Here is an 18,756-nt window from a genome sequence, read left to right on the forward strand (position 1 = left end):
CACTTACCAGTTTCTCTACACTACATCCACGTTGCCTTATCATTGAGATGGGGTTCGATGCCAAATCAAATAGATATGAAGAAGATATAATAACCCGACTGCCATAATGGAAATATCATAACTGTTGTCGGCTCTCTCTGAAAAGGGGGAAAGCACACATTTTCATGTTCCGAGCTTCCAAACAGGATAACATAGTATATGTTGGTTCAAAAGGGACTCTCCAGGATGAAGAAATTATTTATCTAATGCATGGATAAGTGCAGTTAATATCAATCTTTGTAGCAGCAATAGCACGTGACTTTGTGAGACTTCAGGGAGCAGCACTTGAGAGATTTGAAGGTGCCAGCTGGCAGCTGTTTGCGTTGGAATCCCGTGACCAGCGAGACTGAAAGTGCTTACGTTCTTGATCTGCGGGGTGATAAGTTATCTCCCCCACAACATCTTTATCTCCTCTCCCATCAAAATGCGTCTCATAAACGTCGATTCCTACGAGTTACGCGAGTTCTGGGGCGACAGTATTCCCAGATACGCCATCTTCACCCACACTTGGGATGATGAAGAGGTCAGCCACCAAGAATGGCAAGGCTGGCTGGCTTCCACCAATCTTGAAGTGAAGGAAAAGAAAGGCTTCCAAAAGATAATCAAATGCTGCGAAATAGCAAAAGGCGATGAACTGGACTGGTTATGGGTGGATACCAACTGCATCGACAAAACAAGTTCTGCAGAGCTCTCGGAGGCGATAAATTCAATGTTTGCATGGTATCGGGACGCATCTGCCTGCTACTGCTACATGCCAGACGTTCGAGCTGGCCCGGACCTTGATTCATATTCACAAGACTTCCAAGACAGTCGTTGGCATACGCGTGGATGGACCCTCCAAGAGCTATTAGCAGTCCGAGAGCTCAAATTCTTTTCGAAGTCATGGAGTTGTCTTGGCACCAGATCCGAGCTCGCCAGTTTGATATCTAGCACAACAGGCATAAGATTGGCGTATCTCCTACAGACAGAAGACCGGAAAGATGTGTTTCGTGCCTGTGTGGCTGAGAAGATGTCATGGGTATCCAGCCGAAAGACAACCCGTGTTGAAGATATTGCATACTGCATGTTGGGAATCTTCGAGATCAATATGCCTCTGCTCTATGGCGAAGGCACGAGAGCATTTACCAGACTCCAAGAAGAAATAGTTCGATCATCCGACGACCACACCATCTTTTGCTGGGACTGGGATGCTAGTGTGTCGCCGCGCTGGGTTAGCATGTTAGCTCCTTCGCCGCAGAGCTTCAGGAACTCAGCCGACTATCGTCCCACACCAAGCGAGACTGCAACTCCATATTCCATGACCAACATGGGGCTTGCACTCACTTTACCGGTTATTCATACCCTTGGGGGTATGTATGCCTTTCTGGACGCTGCTACCTCCAATAGGGATCATCATAAGATTGCTATCTGTTTGCGTCAATCCGTAAACACAGGTATGATATTTGAGCGGTCGCCCGCTCCACAGAAGCCATTGAGAATATCCATGCTTTACCAACCCATTCAACGGGAAATAAGCTGGAAGCACTTTATAGTCCAAACGAAGGCAGCCTACGACGACAGGATGCAGCCGCAGCAAAGACCAGGCAAGGCACGGCTCGGTTTCATTCTATTGCTCAGTGAGGATGCTACTCAGTTCTTCGAAGTGGATCACCGGTCATTTCCTTCAAGGGTCCATTTCAGCCAGCCTCTTAAAATTAAGAAGCACTGGGTTTATACATATCCCTATGGCTTGTTCGATCCTGAAAGCAACCTTATCTGGCTTTCACCGCCATTACCTCCTAGTGAGACGAATGATGCCTCTTTTTACACCGCCTTGCTGTGTATTAATGTCGGGGAGCAACAGACACGGCTTGGAATCAGAACATATTACCTTTTCTTCGCGGCACACTTGAAATTCACCTCAGTTAGGGATCCTGTCTGGATAACAACCAAGGAGGAGATGGTTACAAAAGGACTGGATACCTCATCACCACGCGCAGTATTCGATCATTTTCTGACAAGGCTGAATGGGGAAAAAGCCCTTGTCACGAATGATTTACAAGTCACCATTGGCAGTAATATAAACGTAGATACCAGCACGACCGATAACTCTATCAGGCTTGCTATCATCTCACGTGCCTCTTCGGGGGTTGAATCTCACATCAGCCGATGGTACAGTTTGGGACGATAGCTAGATAGTTACATCCTAATTAATTGCCACAGGCACCATCGCCGAAGGCCCATGTGGTCGTCTTTGTATATGCTAGGGGCTATGCTCTACTTGCAAATTAACCTTGAACATCTTAGTTCATCCATCTTTGAGAGTCTCTTCGACATTCCCGAGGGTTCTTTTGTTTTCTTTTGTGCACGTAAATGTAGTGAAGTGCCTATGGATTGCATATCTTCTCGGTCGGTGCCCTCGGCGGGTTGTGTGATGCCATAATTCACGTGCGGTTCCGATGTGTCCGAGGCATCCTCGCCAGCCGTAGATAGCAAACATAGCAATAATATTAAACCCGGCATAAGCAGCCACGATGCCGAAATCTCACCAAGGCTGCTGCGTATTAATACCGAAGCGCCTAATCACCGCGTTGCTGTTCTCCAGGTGTCAATGCAAGCACTCCGAAAAGTCATCGCGGTTGATCACATAGTTATGCGGCCATATAGCAGTTTAAGATACAGCCATCAATCTTAAAAAGGCTTACCCGGCAGTCGGAAAACCTTCTCTGAGGCTTTCAATGTCTTCGAGCTGTCCGGCAACTCCAGAAACTCAAAGTTCAAAACCAGCAGCATGACAACAAGACGGAACTCCATAACAACAATTTTGCGTCCTGAATGGCTCGAGATATATTAGTAACTCAATGTGGCCACTCACGAACACAAAGATTAACAGATCTTTAGCTTACCGAAGCATCCCCTATAACCTCCACCAAAGGCGAGAGATGGCAGAGCGTAGGGGGGTTGAATGCGTGTTTTTCCGTCTGTGCATCTTTGACGAGCCACCGCTTAGGCTCAATGATACTAAGATCGCGGCCGGCTCTGCCAAATATCCCGTCGTCTCCGAATTTGGCATCGGCGGCCTGGCTGCTCGCGGAGCGATCTGATTCTTTCACGGGATAGGGCGTGTGATTGAAATGGTAGTTCATGAAGATCTCGGCGCCTTTCGGGATCTTGCACCCGAGCACTACCGTATCGACAGAAGCTTGGCGGAGATTGCCTTGGCTACAGGTCCGAGACGGAAGGTTTCTTCACAAGCGGCGTCGAGGTACAGTACATCCTAAACGAGGATGTCTGCCATGGAGGGTACCCTGCTGTCTGAGAACGTGGTCTCAAGGGCCGCCCGCAGCTCGGCTTGTGCAGCTGGATAAGATTCCATGTACCTCACAAACCAAGTGAGGACGTTCGCGGTAGTATCGTAGCCCTTGTGGCAAAAGGTCAGCATTCAAACAGCGATACAAGTGGAATGAGCAAAGCACATACGGTAACTAGCATTAGGACCGTCTCGTCGAGCATGCGCGGATCTTTAGCGGGGTCGGCCAAGGGGCGTCCGGTCTCCTTAGCCGCGAGCACCAGTCGCCGAAGGACCATGTCCGTCATACAAGTATCCATCTCCTCGGCCTCAAGTTTGCCTAGATTTTGACGTTGAAATCGTTCGACTGCTTTGTTTATGACCATTGCGATCTCGGTATTGACTGCCTTGCGAAATTGGCGGTGGCGTGGCGTGTACGTCTCGAGCTTCTGCGCCCAGCCGGGAAAGGGAGAGCTTGCGTTTTTCGCAACGACGTCGGCGATGTAATCAACTTCTCTTTCTGGAAATACACCGCATGGTGGCGCTGGGTTGTTTCTATTGTCGCCGCCGGCGAGCTGATTTCGTAGCTTGGAGATCTCGTACTCCGTGACGCCTGGCTCCTCTCCCACGATTGCCACCCATTTGGCATCTAGGGCCGCATTCTGGAAGTCGTGAATTACTTTGAAAGGCTGGTCGTTATGTATTTATGGCGATGCTTTAAGGCGCCACAGCTCCAGTAACTTGAGGGTCGATTTGAAGATGTTGGGCGCGACGGCCTTGTGGAGAAACTCGGCGCTCATCACGTCCGCCCGTAGTCTCTTCTGTGCCCTGAGTTCAGGGGTGGTGTACTGACCCGTCGTCGCGTTCGAAAGCATGGGTTTGAGCGTGTTGATAGCTATGGGAGCTTTGTCGAATTCGCGGTTGCGACGGAGCAGAATGTCCTCAATCCCCCTTTGGTCTTCCAAGATGATCAAGGGCTTGCCGAGAGCGGGAGACAGTATCTGCGCGATAGGCTTTCCCAACCTCTATGTGGTTATGGCGAAGGCTTCCGTAGAGTATTCGTTGGTAGATTTGATCCTGGGGACGAGTTTTGGGAGATCACCGGTAATCCGATTGGCAGATTTCTCATTGTATGGAATCCCGGGGTATGGATTCTCCGCCGAGCAGCAAAGACCAGGGCAATAGCTGATGTGACGAGAAGGATGTAAAGCAACATGGTAACTGATTGACACACTGCAGCGTGCAGGGGACAGATTGTGTGAGAAGTGATCAACTATGCATTGAGGTAAGTGAAAGAGCAGGCCGTTAGCAAAAAATAAGAGAGATACACCTCACTTTCTACACAAGGCTTGGAAGATGTTGGTTGGGGCTTGGCTGTTGGTTATCAGCCATAATTCATGCTGCCCAGGCCCCAAAGAGCGATAGATTTAGTCCTGTTAGGAGAAAATCTCGGTCAAGTTGGTTTCTGCCAATTGCCCCCTTACGTCCCTTACATATGGTTGCATAAGCCCAATTGCCACTGCATGCTCGCCCGCGCCACGCATCAAAATAGAGTCATATCATACAACTGCCTGTAACTATGTCAATCACTTGTCGTTCTGGTTCCGGGTATCTACGTCTAAGTATACCTACGCCTACTGCAACCGCACACAAGAAATCTATCCCATCATTCTTTTTCACGATAGACAGAACAAGCCCGAATGGATTTGAGTCCACGGGCAGATGTTCATGGCCTAACTCGTTTCCACCTTCTGCTGTTCACCGTCACTTATGGCTTAATACACAAAGGCTTATTCAGATACTCGCTTAATTCCTCACTCAAAGGCAGCTTACTACTGCTTCTTCAATTAATCCACAGCTTCCTCAAAACCAACTCCAAAGATGCATTGCGTGTCCCAAACGCCTTCTCTAGTCTCTTCAACTCATCCATGAGGTCCTCCTGTTGCTGCCGCAGAAGTTGATATGTCTTGTCCAAGGCACCTGTGCTGCGCATCTCCCGTATGATGAAGATCTTCATCTCCAGCCCCATCTCGACACCTTCGCCCTTGCACTTGAAGATGCGTGAAATGGCGTTCCGGTACGGCGATGACTGCAGTGTGTAAATGAGCGGCAGCGAAATCTTGCCCTCGTCCAGGTCCTCGGCGAAGCCCTTCTCCTGGGCGTACTGGTCCGACATGAGGTTCTGGTAGTCGTCTCGGATCTGGAAGTACCGGCTAAGCTGCGTGACGAAAAGCTCGGAGCTGATGCTGCTGTATGACTCGGTGGATAGGGACTCCATCAACCGCACACATAGGCGGAAGAGGCCACCGGTCTCTGTGAGGAAGCACGGGCTGGTCAGAACCTGGGGCAAAGCCTTGTTTAGGCAATGAGGGGGCTACTCACTGTTGTCGATCATCATGAAGTACTCGTCGACAGAAGGGCAGTGGACGCTGTCTTTCCAGAAGAGATCATAGCTCTGCCCTTTGTGGAGATTTTCAACCTCCTGGATAAAGATGCCGATGATCTCGGGCTTGCGGAGCGCCAACTTTTGTACGCGCGCAAAGGCCTGGACGAATATGTAATTGGCCGAGTTAATGGTCTGGCCAACGCCGTAGACCATGTGGGTAGAAGGCTGGCCGCGCCGCAGCTTGGAGTAGTCCTCGATGTCGTCCAGCATGAGTGAGGACTGGTGGAGGAAGCCTACCACGTCCTTGATACATAGGAGCTCCTCGTCGGGGACGTGGAGCCACCAATTTAGAGCCGTTATGAAGAGCTCCCGAATACCCTTTGAGGGCATGGATGTGAGATACTCATAAGGGGCCAATACCAGCTACGCGAAGACAGTCAGTAATTATCTATATAAGCCGCAGCGGTACCACAACTCACCTCCGATGTGCATTGCACGCCTTTGCTACACTTCATGTTGAGATGTTCTCCGTTCTTTGAGTTGCCGTTGGTCTGGTCGCTGGCATGGCCGTCTGTATGACCGTTGGTATGTCCGTTGGTATGACCGTTGGTATGACCGTTGGTATGCCAATTGACGTGACCATTCGTGTGGTTGTTGGTGACGATGTCATTTTCCTTCCTCGCTGTTGTCCTATGCAATATAGCCGGCTTGACACCATTGACGCCGGCCGTTGCAGGGCCCGTCCGAAAGCGGAACATACCATCAACAAACTCTACCTCAGGCTGTCCAAGGTCCTCCTTGGAAGGATACCGCGGTACATGTACACTCCAGAACTCGGACCCAGACGCAGCGTATTGGGCCGCAAGAATATACATCATGTGGTTCTCCGGGACCGGCCCGGCCGCCTCAAGCGCCCTTAGCAGGGCGAGGTAGCGCTCCTGAAGCTCAGCCTGTTTCTCGCGTAGCCGCAAGAACGCCTCGCCTTCCGAAAGACCGCCGTGTCGCATGAGGATGGCGACGGCGTTGAAGGGATACTCGGAACCTGGGTGTTCCATGTGATGTTTCACCTCCTTGGGCCAGCTGTGCAGGTCGTTGATGAGAGTGGTGGAATACATGGCAGTGTTGACGAAGTCGCTGAGTTGGTCTTTCTCTTCGGGACTCAGTCTTATCCCCATGCCGAAGCAACTCATGGCTTGGAAGACGCTGCGGCCGTTAGCACAATTCATAATCTGTGGGAACCAGGAGTACGTACTCTAGACCCGAGTTCACCATGCGGATTGGAAGATAGTCATCGAGGGTCTTGAGTGTGTCGGGCGCAAAAGTGGCCAGGTCGAGGCCATTGCTATATGTCGTTATGATATCCATGGCGAGTTCAGCATCCATGTTGACCATATCCAAAATCAGACTGGCTTGGAACTGTTTGGACTTTGTCATGTTGGACTCTGTTGACGTCGTCGGCTCCACAGCGCCATTCAAGACGCTCTGGATGTCCTCATTGATCTTTCTGGCCTCCTCATTTTTGGCCAAGTCATAAAAGTCATCATTGAGAATTGTGAACTCAGCAAACCGCGTCAACACCGACAGGCGCTCCGGTAAACTGTTTGGAATAGTGAAGGCAACGGCGTGTAAGCGCCCAATACCCGGGACTGAGGCGATAGTCTTTGAAAGGGTTAGTCTTCCCCTCAAATTCATCATGATATGTACTCACGTTAGTGATGATGTTCGTGCCCATCGCCTCGTTGAACTCGGCTTGGACCTGCTCTGCTGCGTCGGTACATATCTCAAAGTCTTGGTGCATCACAGTCGCGAACTTGCTCTGTGTGCCAGACTGTCGAACCAACGACTCTGAGATGGGTGTAGAGAATATCGGCATAATGAAGGGGATATTGGTAACAGTGAATGAATCTTGGAGATGGAAAATTGGTGGTTCGTCGAGTTCAGTTTGGAGACGTAGGTCTGGGTAGTCTAGTCACTGATCATATCTACACTCGAAGATATTCCGATAAAACCACGGAGGGGGTACATCTTAAACGGCATACCGGCACATTCTCAACATGTATGTTTAAGGAGTATGGTGCAGTCGGTGTATCGGCGAATTCACAAGATGCTGGTTCATATCCAAGGGGGCTTGGTTCCGCGTACAGTGACATCCCGCCATACTTTGTCGTTGATTTGGCTAGCCAATCTTCATCATCTTACTGCCGCTGTTGACCTAGTTAGAGGTGAGGGTTCCACAGGAAATCGTTACGTAGATCTGAATGTCCTATCACAACTCGTTTGTTACATGAGCGGTCCATAATATGCAAAAGATAGGGTGGCATAACAGAAATGACGAAACACGTGGATGTCACAGCGTATGATCTTCAAACTAAAGTTGTGAGATTTCCTGGTTGCGCCTAGACATATATGCATGCGTATGTGAGGTTCGGAAAATACCGATATAGGACCCTTGATCTTCACAGCCCCCCCTGGCTCCACTAACACGGTCCTCCCCTGCGCCATCGGTGATCGTTTCTGATCAACAACATCCACTGCCTTACCCGGCATTTGTTGTTTCATTCTTTATGAACCAAACACAGCTTCTATACCTTACGCGAGGCTATTCAAGGGTTCGCCTGCATGTACGCGTTCACTCAGTGGATTCATACGCAGTGGAATCCAATATCACTTACATGACTCGTACCTTATCCCGATCCGAGGAAAAGCGGTTAACCGGTCTGCCAATTGATGTACTGGTCACTTTCAGATAGTATAATGGTTACCCCAAGAACATAAGGGTCGCCTGGGAATGTTTGGACAACAAACTCGAGGCGAGAGAAAACAACATGACGGTTCTTGACTTTGTTTGGCCCATCACGGCTCTGGCGCCACCAACATGGACAAGCCATACGTCCCTTGCTCCGGCCTCGATGGCCGCCATCATCCTTACGTTGAGCTCTATCCTCGTCTTCATCTTCATCTTCAGTCTCATTCATAATGCCTATTTCCACCCACTGAGTCGGTACCCCGGCCCGCGATCATGGGGCGCAACGCGGCTCATGTACTCGTGGGAGCTCGTCAACGGGCGTGCGCACAAGGCGGTACTTGCTTTACACAAGCAGTACGGCGACATCGTGCGCATCGCACCCGACGAGCTCTCAGTATGCTCGCCCGAGATGTGGCGCGAGGTCTGGGGCCGGCGCAAGACGCAGCTGGGAGAGATCCCGAAAGACGACATCCATTACGCCGAAGCCCGGACCAGTATCCTGGGCTGTCCCAAGCAGCAGCACACGCGCTTTCGCCGTATTCTGGCTCCGGGATTCACAGGCACTGCCGTCGTTGAGCAGTCTCCCTTCATCAAGAAACACGCTGACAACTTGTATGTCGTTCTCCCACGCCGCTGATAGATGCATGCCGCTGACATATGCCATTGACAACAGTTTCCGACAGCTCCACAACCACGTTGTGGCGCATGGTCAGAAAGCCATTGACCTGAGCGAGTGGTTTGATTTCTGCATGGCCGACGTTGCCAGCGACTTGAGTTTCGGCAACTCGTTCGACTGTCTCCTCACGGGCACCTACCACCCTTGGACCCAGCTTTTCAACGAAGCACACACGGGCCATGCCTACGCCAAGGCTACTCAGCGCTTCCCCCTTGTCACACCCCTACTGCAGCTCGCGGCCAAGAACTCGCCGTTGCAGAAACGCTGGGACGCAAACGTCACAGCTACCAGGGAGCTCGTCAACAGGCGTTTGCTCGAGGCCGATCGACCTGACTTCATGCGGGCGCTAGCCTCGCATGGTAACACCGACGAGAAGGAGGTAAGCAGATTCTCCCCCAACTACGAATGGAGGACAGCATGGAAGCTAACGATTGGACAGCCTCTGACGCGCGACGAGATCCAATGGAATGCCCAGATCCTCATGAGCGCCGCCTATGACACCACGGCCGTGGGCTTGACCACCGCGACCTATCTCTTGGCCAAGCACCCGGCATGGGCGCAAAAGGTGGCGGACGAGATGCGATCCGAGTTCGCAAGTGAGCACGACATAGTTGGGCTGACCACGCTGGAGCTCAAATGTCTCAATGCCGCCATTGACGAGGCCTTGCGCCTCCTTCCACCGGCTGGATCTGCCATGCCGCGTGTTGTGCCTGCACCTGGCGAAGACGTCTTTGGGGAATTCATGCCCGGTGGAACCGTCTTGACTATGTGGATGTGGTCCACATATCGCAACCCCGCCAACTTCAAAGATCCCGATGAGTTCCACCCGGAGCGATGGCTGGGGGATAAGAAGTATGATGGAGATAGGAAGGATGTTTTCATGCCCTTCTCGTTCGGGATGCGAGCCTGCATTGGAAGACAGTGAGTTTTGACGCCTCATGATATATATTTAAGCACGGTAATTGACATCATGGCTAATTCTTCTACTGCACAGATTGGCTCGTGCTGAGCTGGGAATCCTGATCGGTCGCCTGCTCTGGAACTTCCATCTTGAGGTTGACCCCAACGAGCGCAAAGACTGGATTGACCAACCCAATCTTCTTCTGTGGCAGAAGGGAACACTGATGATTAACCTGACCCCGCGGAAGTAGTGTTTATAATGATATAGAGGGTGGCTACTAGAATTTCAGTCATTCAGGCGGAGGGTCTATAAAGCATGTATCATTGCAGATAGTATTATCGCGAGCCACAATGAAAAGCTACAGAGAAACAGCACCACAGAGTTGTAAAGTGCACATAAATTGCTTAATTCAGAACAAATCACGGTTCTATTCCTTCTTTCACTCCCGAAACTAGATATCTCGTATGTAAAGTCAAAACAGCCAATCATCGTGTTCAAAGCCGACGACCGCGACATTGTCAGTATGTAGCAATTATGTTGGCGACTAGAAACCAGGGCAATTGTCCCAGAGCTTTTGTCCTGCCATCGACGTTTAACCCGTTGCGAGAATCTCGAATATTGCTGTGCCGATTACCCGTCAGCTAAGCAATTGCCTGCTTCAAAGGTCTAGAACCATCCAACTGCTACCACGAATTGTTTCACCGCTCCGCTACATGTAAGAGGTGCAAAACTGGGAATATATGTTTACATGACTCGAAAGGGCCGAATATACACACAGTCCCTAGCATACAATGCATGCCAATATGAAGTTCGTCCGAAGGCCTGGCTAGACCTTGTGGAGCATATGCTATCGGACGCCCGTGAAACCCCGATACCTGGTTTGAAAGATCTATTCGGGCCTGTCCTATACGTGACATCGATGCATCCGCGGAATGAGGTTGGTTGGTTGAAATTGGTGTAGTTGTGACGCGTATGCTTCGTGCTGACTCGTGCTTTCCCCTTAATGGTGCCGGGGGTATGGGTCGGCGCCTTGGCAGGATGGGCTCCATACGTTGTATCGTTGCATCGCTGCACCGTCCACATCGACGGGATGGCCCGCGGCCTAAGCCCGTCCGCTCCTAGTCTGATCGCGCTAATTAATACACGAACCACGGCATGACCCCCGGCCAAGACCCCCGGCTTCCGCCCGCTTTTGGGACGCTACGCGTTCTAAAGGCACACCGGGGTACTTTGACAAAACTTGAAGCTCATCGTCTTTTTATATGCGACTATAGTAGATACTTGTGAGTTATGCTTGGTATCAGCTTGCCATACTTTCAACCACATGAACGTTATCATGACCAACAACGTCATAGTTGCCGACATGGCCTCGAAGCTCGTTATGACAACGAGCAACAGTCCGATCGTGTCGGGCTTTGCTTTGGCTATTTCTACCCTGATGTTTCTTCTGCTCGCTTGTATCGCTCTGGGATATGGCCATCGCGGTGCCAACTACCCGCCGGGGCCGCCTACCAAGCTGATCCTGGGGAACGCGCTCGACTTCCCCAATGACTACTTGCAATATAAATTCTCGGAATGGGGTATGTAAATAAAGGAGAACTTGAAGAAGACCTTGGACTGATACTCATTATAGCAAGGAAATATGGTGATGTCGTGTCCCTGAAGGTCTTCCACCAAACTATCATTTCCATCAACTCCCCTAGCCTGATGCGAGAGCTATTGGAGAGGCGAAGTGTGACTAGTAGTAATAGGCCGAAGAACACACTGACAGAGATTATCACGCCCGGTGATTTGAACATGGGGACTGCTCATCTCCGTGCGTCATACCTCTAACACAAAATGAATGACATGGTTGCTGACCCGTCGTAACAGCCGACGACACATGGAAAGCCATGCGCAGAGCAGCGCAGAACATGCTCAGCTCCAAGAACCTCGGTCGCACACAACACGTGCAGCATGCCGAGGCAACGCAGATGATCGTGGACCTCATTATCGACCCCGACAACTGGATGCCGCACGCCAAGCGCTACGTGACGTCGTTCCTCTTGTCCATCATGTACGGCTTCCGCGCGGCGCGCCACTCGTCGCCACCTGTTCGCGACCTGGTGGCGGTGCACCGCCGCTTCGTCGACATCCTCGGTTTCGGAGGCGCGCCGCCCGTCGATTTGTTCCCCGTGCTCAAGCTCGTGCCGAAGCGCTTCGCGTACTGGAAACGCGAGACCGAGGATGTGGGGCGGTGCCAGCAGGCCTTGTTCATGGGTTGGATGGACCGGGTGAGGGCTAGACTGGATAGGGGCGAGACGACAGGGTGCTTTTTGGAGGATGCAGTGAGAGACTTGGAGGGATGGGGCATGAAGGATGACAACTGGTTGGAGTAAGTGATTGCACTCGACTCTTATTAAGAAAGCGCTGATCTAATTCCAAAACCCCCCAAAAGTCACATGGCAGGCTCGCTCGTCGAAGCATCCGACACGGTCCCTGTGACTATCTGCAGTTTCATCATCTGCTGCGTCAAGTACCCCGAAAAGACAGCCCTCGCCGCCGCCGAGATTGACCGCGTCATCGGGCCCGACAAGGTGCCCCGGCTTTCAGACCTGGAATCGGGCAAGCTGCCGTACACGCGCGCCATGATCGACGAGTCGATGCGCATGTACCCCGTCGCCCCCGTCGGCATCCCGCACGAGATGGCCGAAGACGAGGTCGTCGACGGCGTGCTGTACCCCAAGGGCGCCGTCGTCTTCCAGAACACCTGGTTCATGTTCCGCGACGAGCGCTACTTTGACCGGCCGCACGAATTCCGGCCCGAGCGCTTCCTGGAAAATCCGCCATTTGGCACTCGTCCGGGTGTTGTGGATGATCTGGCTCGGCGTGATACCCTTCTATGGGGTAGCGGACGCCGTATATGCCCTGGTCAGTTGACGGCGCGCACGTCGATTGATACCATCTGTCCGTACCTGCTGTGGGCCTTTGACTTCAAGCGTGGGGTCGATCCGGTAACTGGCCAAGAGGCGGGCGAGCCCGAATTCGTCTTCGAAAAGGGCATTGTTGCCGTGCCGGCCGAGGTGCCGTGCAAGCTGGTGCCGAGATCCAAGCAGCATATTGCAACGGTACAGAGAGAGTTTGGGAGGGTGGCCGAGGACTTGGCCAGGCATGAGTTGGAAATAGATTCAGAGGATGTTGCGTGGAATAGAGAGTATAGGGATGTTCATGTGTTGTAATCGATCGATTTCGTTTATATATATGCAGCAAACTCATCGCTTTGTCTCAAATAGTATCCCTGCAAATACTGTGTGCTACTACTATAGAAAACCACTGGATCGGGTTGTTGGATACTTGGGCAGACTCGGAAGCCCCTGCTTAATGGGGCACTCTTGAATTGTAACACCAGGAGCAAGGGTGTAACTGTTAAGTGTGGCCGACGAATTCTGGTCTAGAACGACACTATATGGATCGGTTACGCCCTATACGATGGCCTTGACTTCCAGTGAGAGTTTGCCATGGTTCTCGCCATTAAACAGCTTCACCAAGGCACTCTCCGCCTCCTTGATTCCTCCCTTGAGGACAGTGTTGAATACCTTCAGCTTTCCTTGCTGGATCCAATCGAACAGCTCTGCTCTCGCTTGAGGCAGCTCTTGAGCATAGTCCAGTACGACAAACCCCTCCATTCGGATGCGCTTCTTTCCTAGCTCGATGATGTTCTTCACTCCCCAGCGCTGCTCCGGGAGTGTGTTGTACTCGCTAATGGCGCCGCATATCACGAAGCGACTTTTCTTCGCGGCTCGGTTCAAGAGAGTCTCGAGCAGCTGACCACCAACATTGTCCCAGTAAACATCCACCTCATTCGGCGTCGCCAACTCTAAATCCTGAACGAGAGTCGGAGACTTGTAGTTCAGGGCAGCATCGAATCCAACGTCGTTGCATAGCCAGTCACACTTCTGGTCAGACCCAGTGATGCCAATCACTCGAGCTCCGTGCAACTTAGCAATCTGGCCGACCATTGTACCAACAGCACCAGCTGCAGCAGATACTACGAGAGTCTCGCCAGGCTTGACATTTGCAATGTTCTTCATGCCAATGTACGCAGTTGTACCAGCCCCGTCTAGGAAATCGCACTCATCAGTATGATAGTCACGCCCACAGACTCCAGAGAACTTACTAAGGGCAGCCATCAGGATATCTGTGGGCTTGCCTCCTTGGGGCAGCTGAATGACGTCGACGGCAGCTTCGGGAACTATGGCCGCCTCTGTCCATCCCGAAAATGTGTGGACAATGTCGCCTGGGTTGGCCTTGGCCGACTTGCTTCCCAAGACGCGAGTGACTGCACCACCGACCACTACCTGATTGTCAACTTGGCGATTGAAGAAGCAGGGCGACTTGGGCAATGATGGGGCCGATTAAAGACTTACTCTTCTCACCGATGGCGACGGGGGCTATGTATGACTTCCGATCTGCAGTATCAAAAAGTTAATACCAGAATCCAAAAGACGTGTAGTAAGAGTGGGATGAAACTTTCCATTGAGGATTCCTCGCATGAACGGATCAAGAGAGAGGTAGAGGGTCTCAACGAGAACCTCCCCATCCTTCAGGTCTTCCGCCGTGGGGGCGGGTTCCGTCTTGCTGGTGAAGGTTAAACCTGGAACTATGCCGTAGGTTGGCCTCTCGCCAAGGTAAATGGTGACGTTTTGGCGCTGCTCATCCATATCGTGGATCTGTTTACTTGGCGAAATGAATTCTTTTCTTTTTTTCGCTCTTCGGTTAAATGTCAAGGTATGAGCCCAACAAAAACGAAATACTGGCGAAGTGAATAACATAAAGAATGGCCTTTTAGGATAACGTCGTGCAGTAGGTTGTGAAGAGAGTAAAGTTAGTGGAAGAATTGATCATTCAGGAGGACTTCGATCGTAATGGGAAAGGATTGGTAACATGCAACTCAACTTTGTAACCAATGGCGTGTTCACTTGACCCCGCTCCAGGGCTGTGCCGTTTGCTGTTATTTCATCCCTTACATCTCAGTTGGATGTGGCACTCATCCGGCGGGCCAATCAAGCGTGCCTGCGGAGCCTTCGGCTACGCGAGAGGTCCTTTCTGCCTAGATCACCACCAAGAATGCCAACTGAAAGCAGCCAAGCGAAGGCAAACCCCTAGGATGTACCAACAGCCCAGGAGACGCCGACAAGGTGAAATAAGAACAGTTGACAGCGAGCCCTTGTGTCCCGGTATCTGCTCATGCTCGAGATCCTGTTCTCAGGCCTCAGTGACCATAAGAGGTCAAATACGACTTCGGGATCAAAATCCAAGATTCAACAGACGACCTATCTGAGCTGGCATTTAAGCTGATCGATAGATATGGGCGCTTGAGACATAGGTATCGTAAGCAAGAATCAAAAAGGAGTAGTGGTATGTCGCATTCATAACTAGCAGCAGAAGGCATATGTAGACAGTCTAAGCAGATACATCGTAACTAAGCGATACCTACGAAGTCAAGAACAAAACAAAAACAAACCAGGGCTAGTCGTCAAAGCCACAGCTGTGGCACAAATCCTACTCCAAAGACCCCCCTTCGATCGTAGCATCGACCGCTTTCTTTGAGGTGCTCTATACTGAGCGGCGCTTTGTCTCGCGAGGCTAGTAAGAAGGAGGTCTTGACGATATTCTTGATCTCCCGGCCGTTGACAGGCAATGTATTGAGCTTTTCGTAATGCTCATCGGTAAGCGTGTTGCCCGCGGCCCACGTAGTACCTTGGACAAAGTGCTTCCAGATGGCAGTCTTGGCTTCGGTGCTCAGGCTTGGATATCGTAGCGTGAGATGGATTCTCGACTGGAATGCCCTGTCGATGGCGTTTGCCCGGTTGCTCGTCAAGATGAGAATTCCCTTGTAATATTCCACCAGCCTGTTTCCTGTCAGTTGAAGTCGAGTGCCATATCCACATATGAACCAGTGTACTGACCTTAGAAATACTGCAACGATGGCGTTGTGGTCCAGTCTCGCAGAGTTCCGCTCTTCCAGGAACACATCGCACTCGTCGAGCAATAGCACGGCGTTCCACTTTGCTGTCATGTTCAAGACGTCTTGCAGTGTTTTCTCGACACTTCCTGCATCACGCCCCAGCTCTCCAGCGCTCAATATGTACAAAGATCTATGCACCTTTTCTGCGACGGCCTCAGCAGTCAGTGTTTTACCGAGGCCAGGGTCCCCAACAAGCAGCATGAGAAACCCAAGCCCCTTGCCTTTGATGATATCATCGAAATGGACATCACCAGATATGTGTGCTTCCATGAAAGAGAGGACCAGGTCTTTATGACTTGCTGGAAGCACAAGCTTACTGAAAGCATCATCGTTCCATGATATCGGCAGCACGCTATCGATATCTAAAAGTAGCGCCCACCGCTTAGATGTGAAGCAGTAGGCTGGCAATATGTTGCTACAAAGGATAAGCTCATCGTCCCTTAACAGGGGAATTTCTGTGCACCCCTTTAGTATAGGTAAAGGCATTTGGAAGTTTGAGCTTACGTGGCTTCGAATGGTCGGGACCTTTGGTTGTATCACTGATTGACCACTTTTTGTTCGATGGTGGCACGCCCGGAGGTGTGGGGTACATAGGCAGACTGCACCCGCGTCCATACTGAGGGTAGCTGTACACATCGTGCTCTCGGTCCTTCAAATCAAGTTCTGGCAGAGATTCTCGGTCCTTCAGTGGAGCTAGGGGCACCGGCTGGTTTCCGCTTCTCTGCCAATACAGTGAAGTATCAAGCATCACACGCTCATCAAGCTGGGGAAAATTGTCAGCGACGGTGTTACTACTAAGCTAGAAAGTAATCATAGGACTGAACTTACACTGGTGTGCTGGTAACATCCTCGACGCAAATCCAGCACCAAGGCCATTCCCTTGTAAGACTTGTGCTGTACGGAGCATAGCTCGCGGAACTTCCTTCCCCGGTCGAGCAATTTATTCCTGGTGTCTTCTGGCCACTTAATAAGTTCAAAGGGGCAAACTTCCAACTCATCGATAGGCTTGGTCCCCGAGAACGGCTTGATGGTGAACGTTTTGGAAGATAAGCCAAATTTCTCTCCATCCCAATCGACATATTTGGCGACCACTTCAAAACCCTTATCGTTGCCAAAAGCGTTCTTCGTGTAGTCATGACTTTCGTGAATACACATTCGCTTATGACCCTGCAACTCGGCATGAAGCTCTTGCATGGGCTGAAAAATGGCCCACAACATATCGTAGGTGATGACCTTGTTGCTCACCATGTCATTGACGTCGTCTACGAGAGGTTCGATCTCTGGTCGCAATAGATCATACAGAAGTGACGGGTATGGCGGTGCTGCTGGAAAGTCGATGTCGTTTTGGCTCATCAGGTCCTTAAACCTGTCCCATCTGTAGAAGAAAGGATGAAATGGTGCCTTCAGTACCACCTTGTTGAGATTCGGGGTGATGCCTTGGTAGCCGTGAAGTAACTCGACCAGAAACGCCTTCAGGTCTGTGTTCTGGACCACGATGGAATCCAGTGCAAGTGGTTTACCATCCTGGTGGCTTTTCTTCATGCGAGCCAAGATGGCTTTTGCCTTGGTGTCTTCTTTCTCCTCGATGGATTCTCGTAAGTCATCAGGGTATTGCTCAACCCAGTTGGTGCAGCACTTGCACTTGGGGGGCCCTCGTACAACACTTTAATAGAGAGGTCTGACCCATTCTTCGGTACCGAGTCCTCACTCATTCCCTTCGCTCCAACTGTAGGCTGAGTGCGAGCTACTTGATCATTCCGAATAACTGAATCCGAAATGTCCGAAGGTGAATCCGAATAGTCTGAAAGTAAATCCGCATTTGGGCATTCGGACTTGAAGCTGTGTAGGTCATCCATCGACGTTGGTGCTACATCGATTGTAATTGGATCGGGCACACGCTCCTGTGCTTCCTCTATCTCGGGGTTCTGCATGGGGAAAAATCAAGTCATGCGAAATGGTGATAGAAGCATATGGGATGATCGAATACTATCTGGATGCGTAAGGAATGCTTTGTGTTGGGTCTCTATAGCTATTGGGTGTGATGGGGTTGGACTTAAATACTACACCAGCCTTATGATATGCAATCAACATAGCATGTGGTTGCCCGGAAGCCTTGAGGGCAAACAGCTAGCGAGCCACCCTGTGCGGCAAACCTGGCACCCACAATTCAAACTGCCTGGGGCCAGTCAGAACCGGATTATTAGTTCGATTCGCTCTATTGGTTCGGGAACGAGGTCAGTTGTCGGATGATTTTGTAGCTTATCCCTGATTTTCGGAGGCCGGGTTACACACATTCATGCAGGATGTGGCGTCGTGTTCTTGTGTTTCTGCGTTTTGATTCGATGCTGGTGCAGTAATAAGCGAGCAGAAGCAATATTCCCATGGAAGCCTGCCTTGTCTACCTTATCTGCCTTGTCTGCCTTGTCTGCCTTATCTGTCGTATCTGCATTATCCTTGATTTTCGGTAACCAGGCTCTGCGCTTTCATGCAGGCTGTGACGTGTTCTCTTGTTTTCGACGTTTTAATAATCTCGCTATTCTCTCCCTTGGTTGATTTGTTTGCCTTGTCTATCTAATCTGCCTGGTCTGCCTTGTCTGCCTTATCTACCGTATCTGCATCATCCCTGATTTTCGGCAACCAGGCTCCGCGCTTTCATACAGGCTGTGACGTGTTCTCTTGTTCTCGACGTTTTAATAATCTCGCTAATCTCTCCCTTAACAGATTTATTTGCCT

At 50.9% G+C, this 18,756-nt stretch overlaps 7 protein-coding genes across 7 annotated transcripts; 3 read left to right on the forward strand and 4 right to left on the reverse strand.

Moving 5' to 3' along the window:
• Positions 1-463: 463 nt before the first annotated feature.
• Positions 464-1,478, forward strand: PG998_010126 (uncharacterized protein; the record flags this gene model as incomplete). Its single annotated transcript, XM_066876942.1, is given in 3 exon segments — positions 464-610; positions 884-1,462; positions 1,473-1,478. 3 exon segments carry the CDS (start codon positions 464-466, stop codon positions 1,476-1,478), a joined length of 732 nt encoding a protein of 243 aa, XP_066729098.1.
• Positions 1,479-3,295: 1,817 nt separating this feature from the next.
• Positions 3,296-4,523, reverse strand: PG998_010127 (uncharacterized protein; the record flags this gene model as incomplete). Its single annotated transcript, XM_066876943.1, has 4 exons — positions 3,296-3,439; positions 3,499-3,996; positions 4,081-4,332; positions 4,410-4,523. The coding sequence occupies 4 exons, from the start codon at positions 4,521-4,523 to the stop codon at positions 3,296-3,298; spliced, it is 1,008 nt and encodes a 335-aa protein (XP_066729099.1).
• A 627-nt stretch (positions 4,524-5,150) lies between these two features.
• On the reverse strand, positions 5,151-7,566 carry PG998_010128 (geranylgeranyl pyrophosphate synthase; the record flags this gene model as incomplete). Its single annotated transcript, XM_066876944.1, has 5 exons — positions 5,151-5,620; positions 5,690-6,116; positions 6,173-6,896; positions 6,946-7,352; positions 7,402-7,566. 5 exons carry the CDS (start codon positions 7,564-7,566, stop codon positions 5,151-5,153), a joined length of 2,193 nt encoding a protein of 730 aa, XP_066729100.1.
• A 952-nt stretch (positions 7,567-8,518) lies between these two features.
• Positions 8,519-10,266, forward strand: PG998_010129 (cytochrome P450; the record flags this gene model as incomplete). The annotated part of the gene is made up of 4 exons (XM_066876945.1): positions 8,519-9,055; positions 9,123-9,494; positions 9,555-10,036; positions 10,110-10,266. 4 exons carry the CDS (start codon positions 8,519-8,521, stop codon positions 10,264-10,266), a joined length of 1,548 nt encoding a protein of 515 aa, XP_066729101.1.
• A 1,086-nt stretch (positions 10,267-11,352) lies between these two features.
• PG998_010130 (cytochrome P450 monooxygenase) lies at positions 11,353-13,234 on the forward strand (the record flags this gene model as incomplete). The annotated part of the gene is made up of 4 exons (XM_066876946.1): positions 11,353-11,596; positions 11,650-11,832; positions 11,889-12,390; positions 12,454-13,234. The coding sequence occupies 4 exons, from the start codon at positions 11,353-11,355 to the stop codon at positions 13,232-13,234; spliced, it is 1,710 nt and encodes a 569-aa protein (XP_066729102.1).
• Positions 13,235-13,477: 243 nt separating this feature from the next.
• Positions 13,478-14,185, reverse strand: PG998_010131 (uncharacterized protein; the record flags this gene model as incomplete). Its single annotated transcript, XM_066876947.1, has 2 exons — positions 13,478-14,115; positions 14,173-14,185. The coding sequence occupies 2 exons, from the start codon at positions 14,183-14,185 to the stop codon at positions 13,478-13,480; spliced, it is 651 nt and encodes a 216-aa protein (XP_066729103.1).
• A 1,346-nt stretch (positions 14,186-15,531) lies between these two features.
• PG998_010132 (uncharacterized protein) lies at positions 15,532-17,735 on the reverse strand (the record flags this gene model as incomplete). The annotated part of the gene is made up of 4 exons (XM_066876948.1): positions 15,532-15,907; positions 15,965-16,488; positions 16,852-17,686; positions 17,707-17,735. The coding sequence occupies 4 exons, from the start codon at positions 17,733-17,735 to the stop codon at positions 15,532-15,534; spliced, it is 1,764 nt and encodes a 587-aa protein (XP_066729104.1).
• Between the last annotated feature and the right edge of the window lie 1,021 nt (positions 17,736-18,756).

The sequence above is a fragment of the Apiospora kogelbergensis genome, assembly GCF_038363985.1.
Source record: "Apiospora kogelbergensis strain CBS 113332 chromosome Unknown utg000006l_segment0_segment0, whole genome shotgun sequence".
Classification (NCBI taxonomy): domain Eukaryota; kingdom Fungi; phylum Ascomycota; class Sordariomycetes; order Amphisphaeriales; family Apiosporaceae; genus Apiospora; species Apiospora kogelbergensis.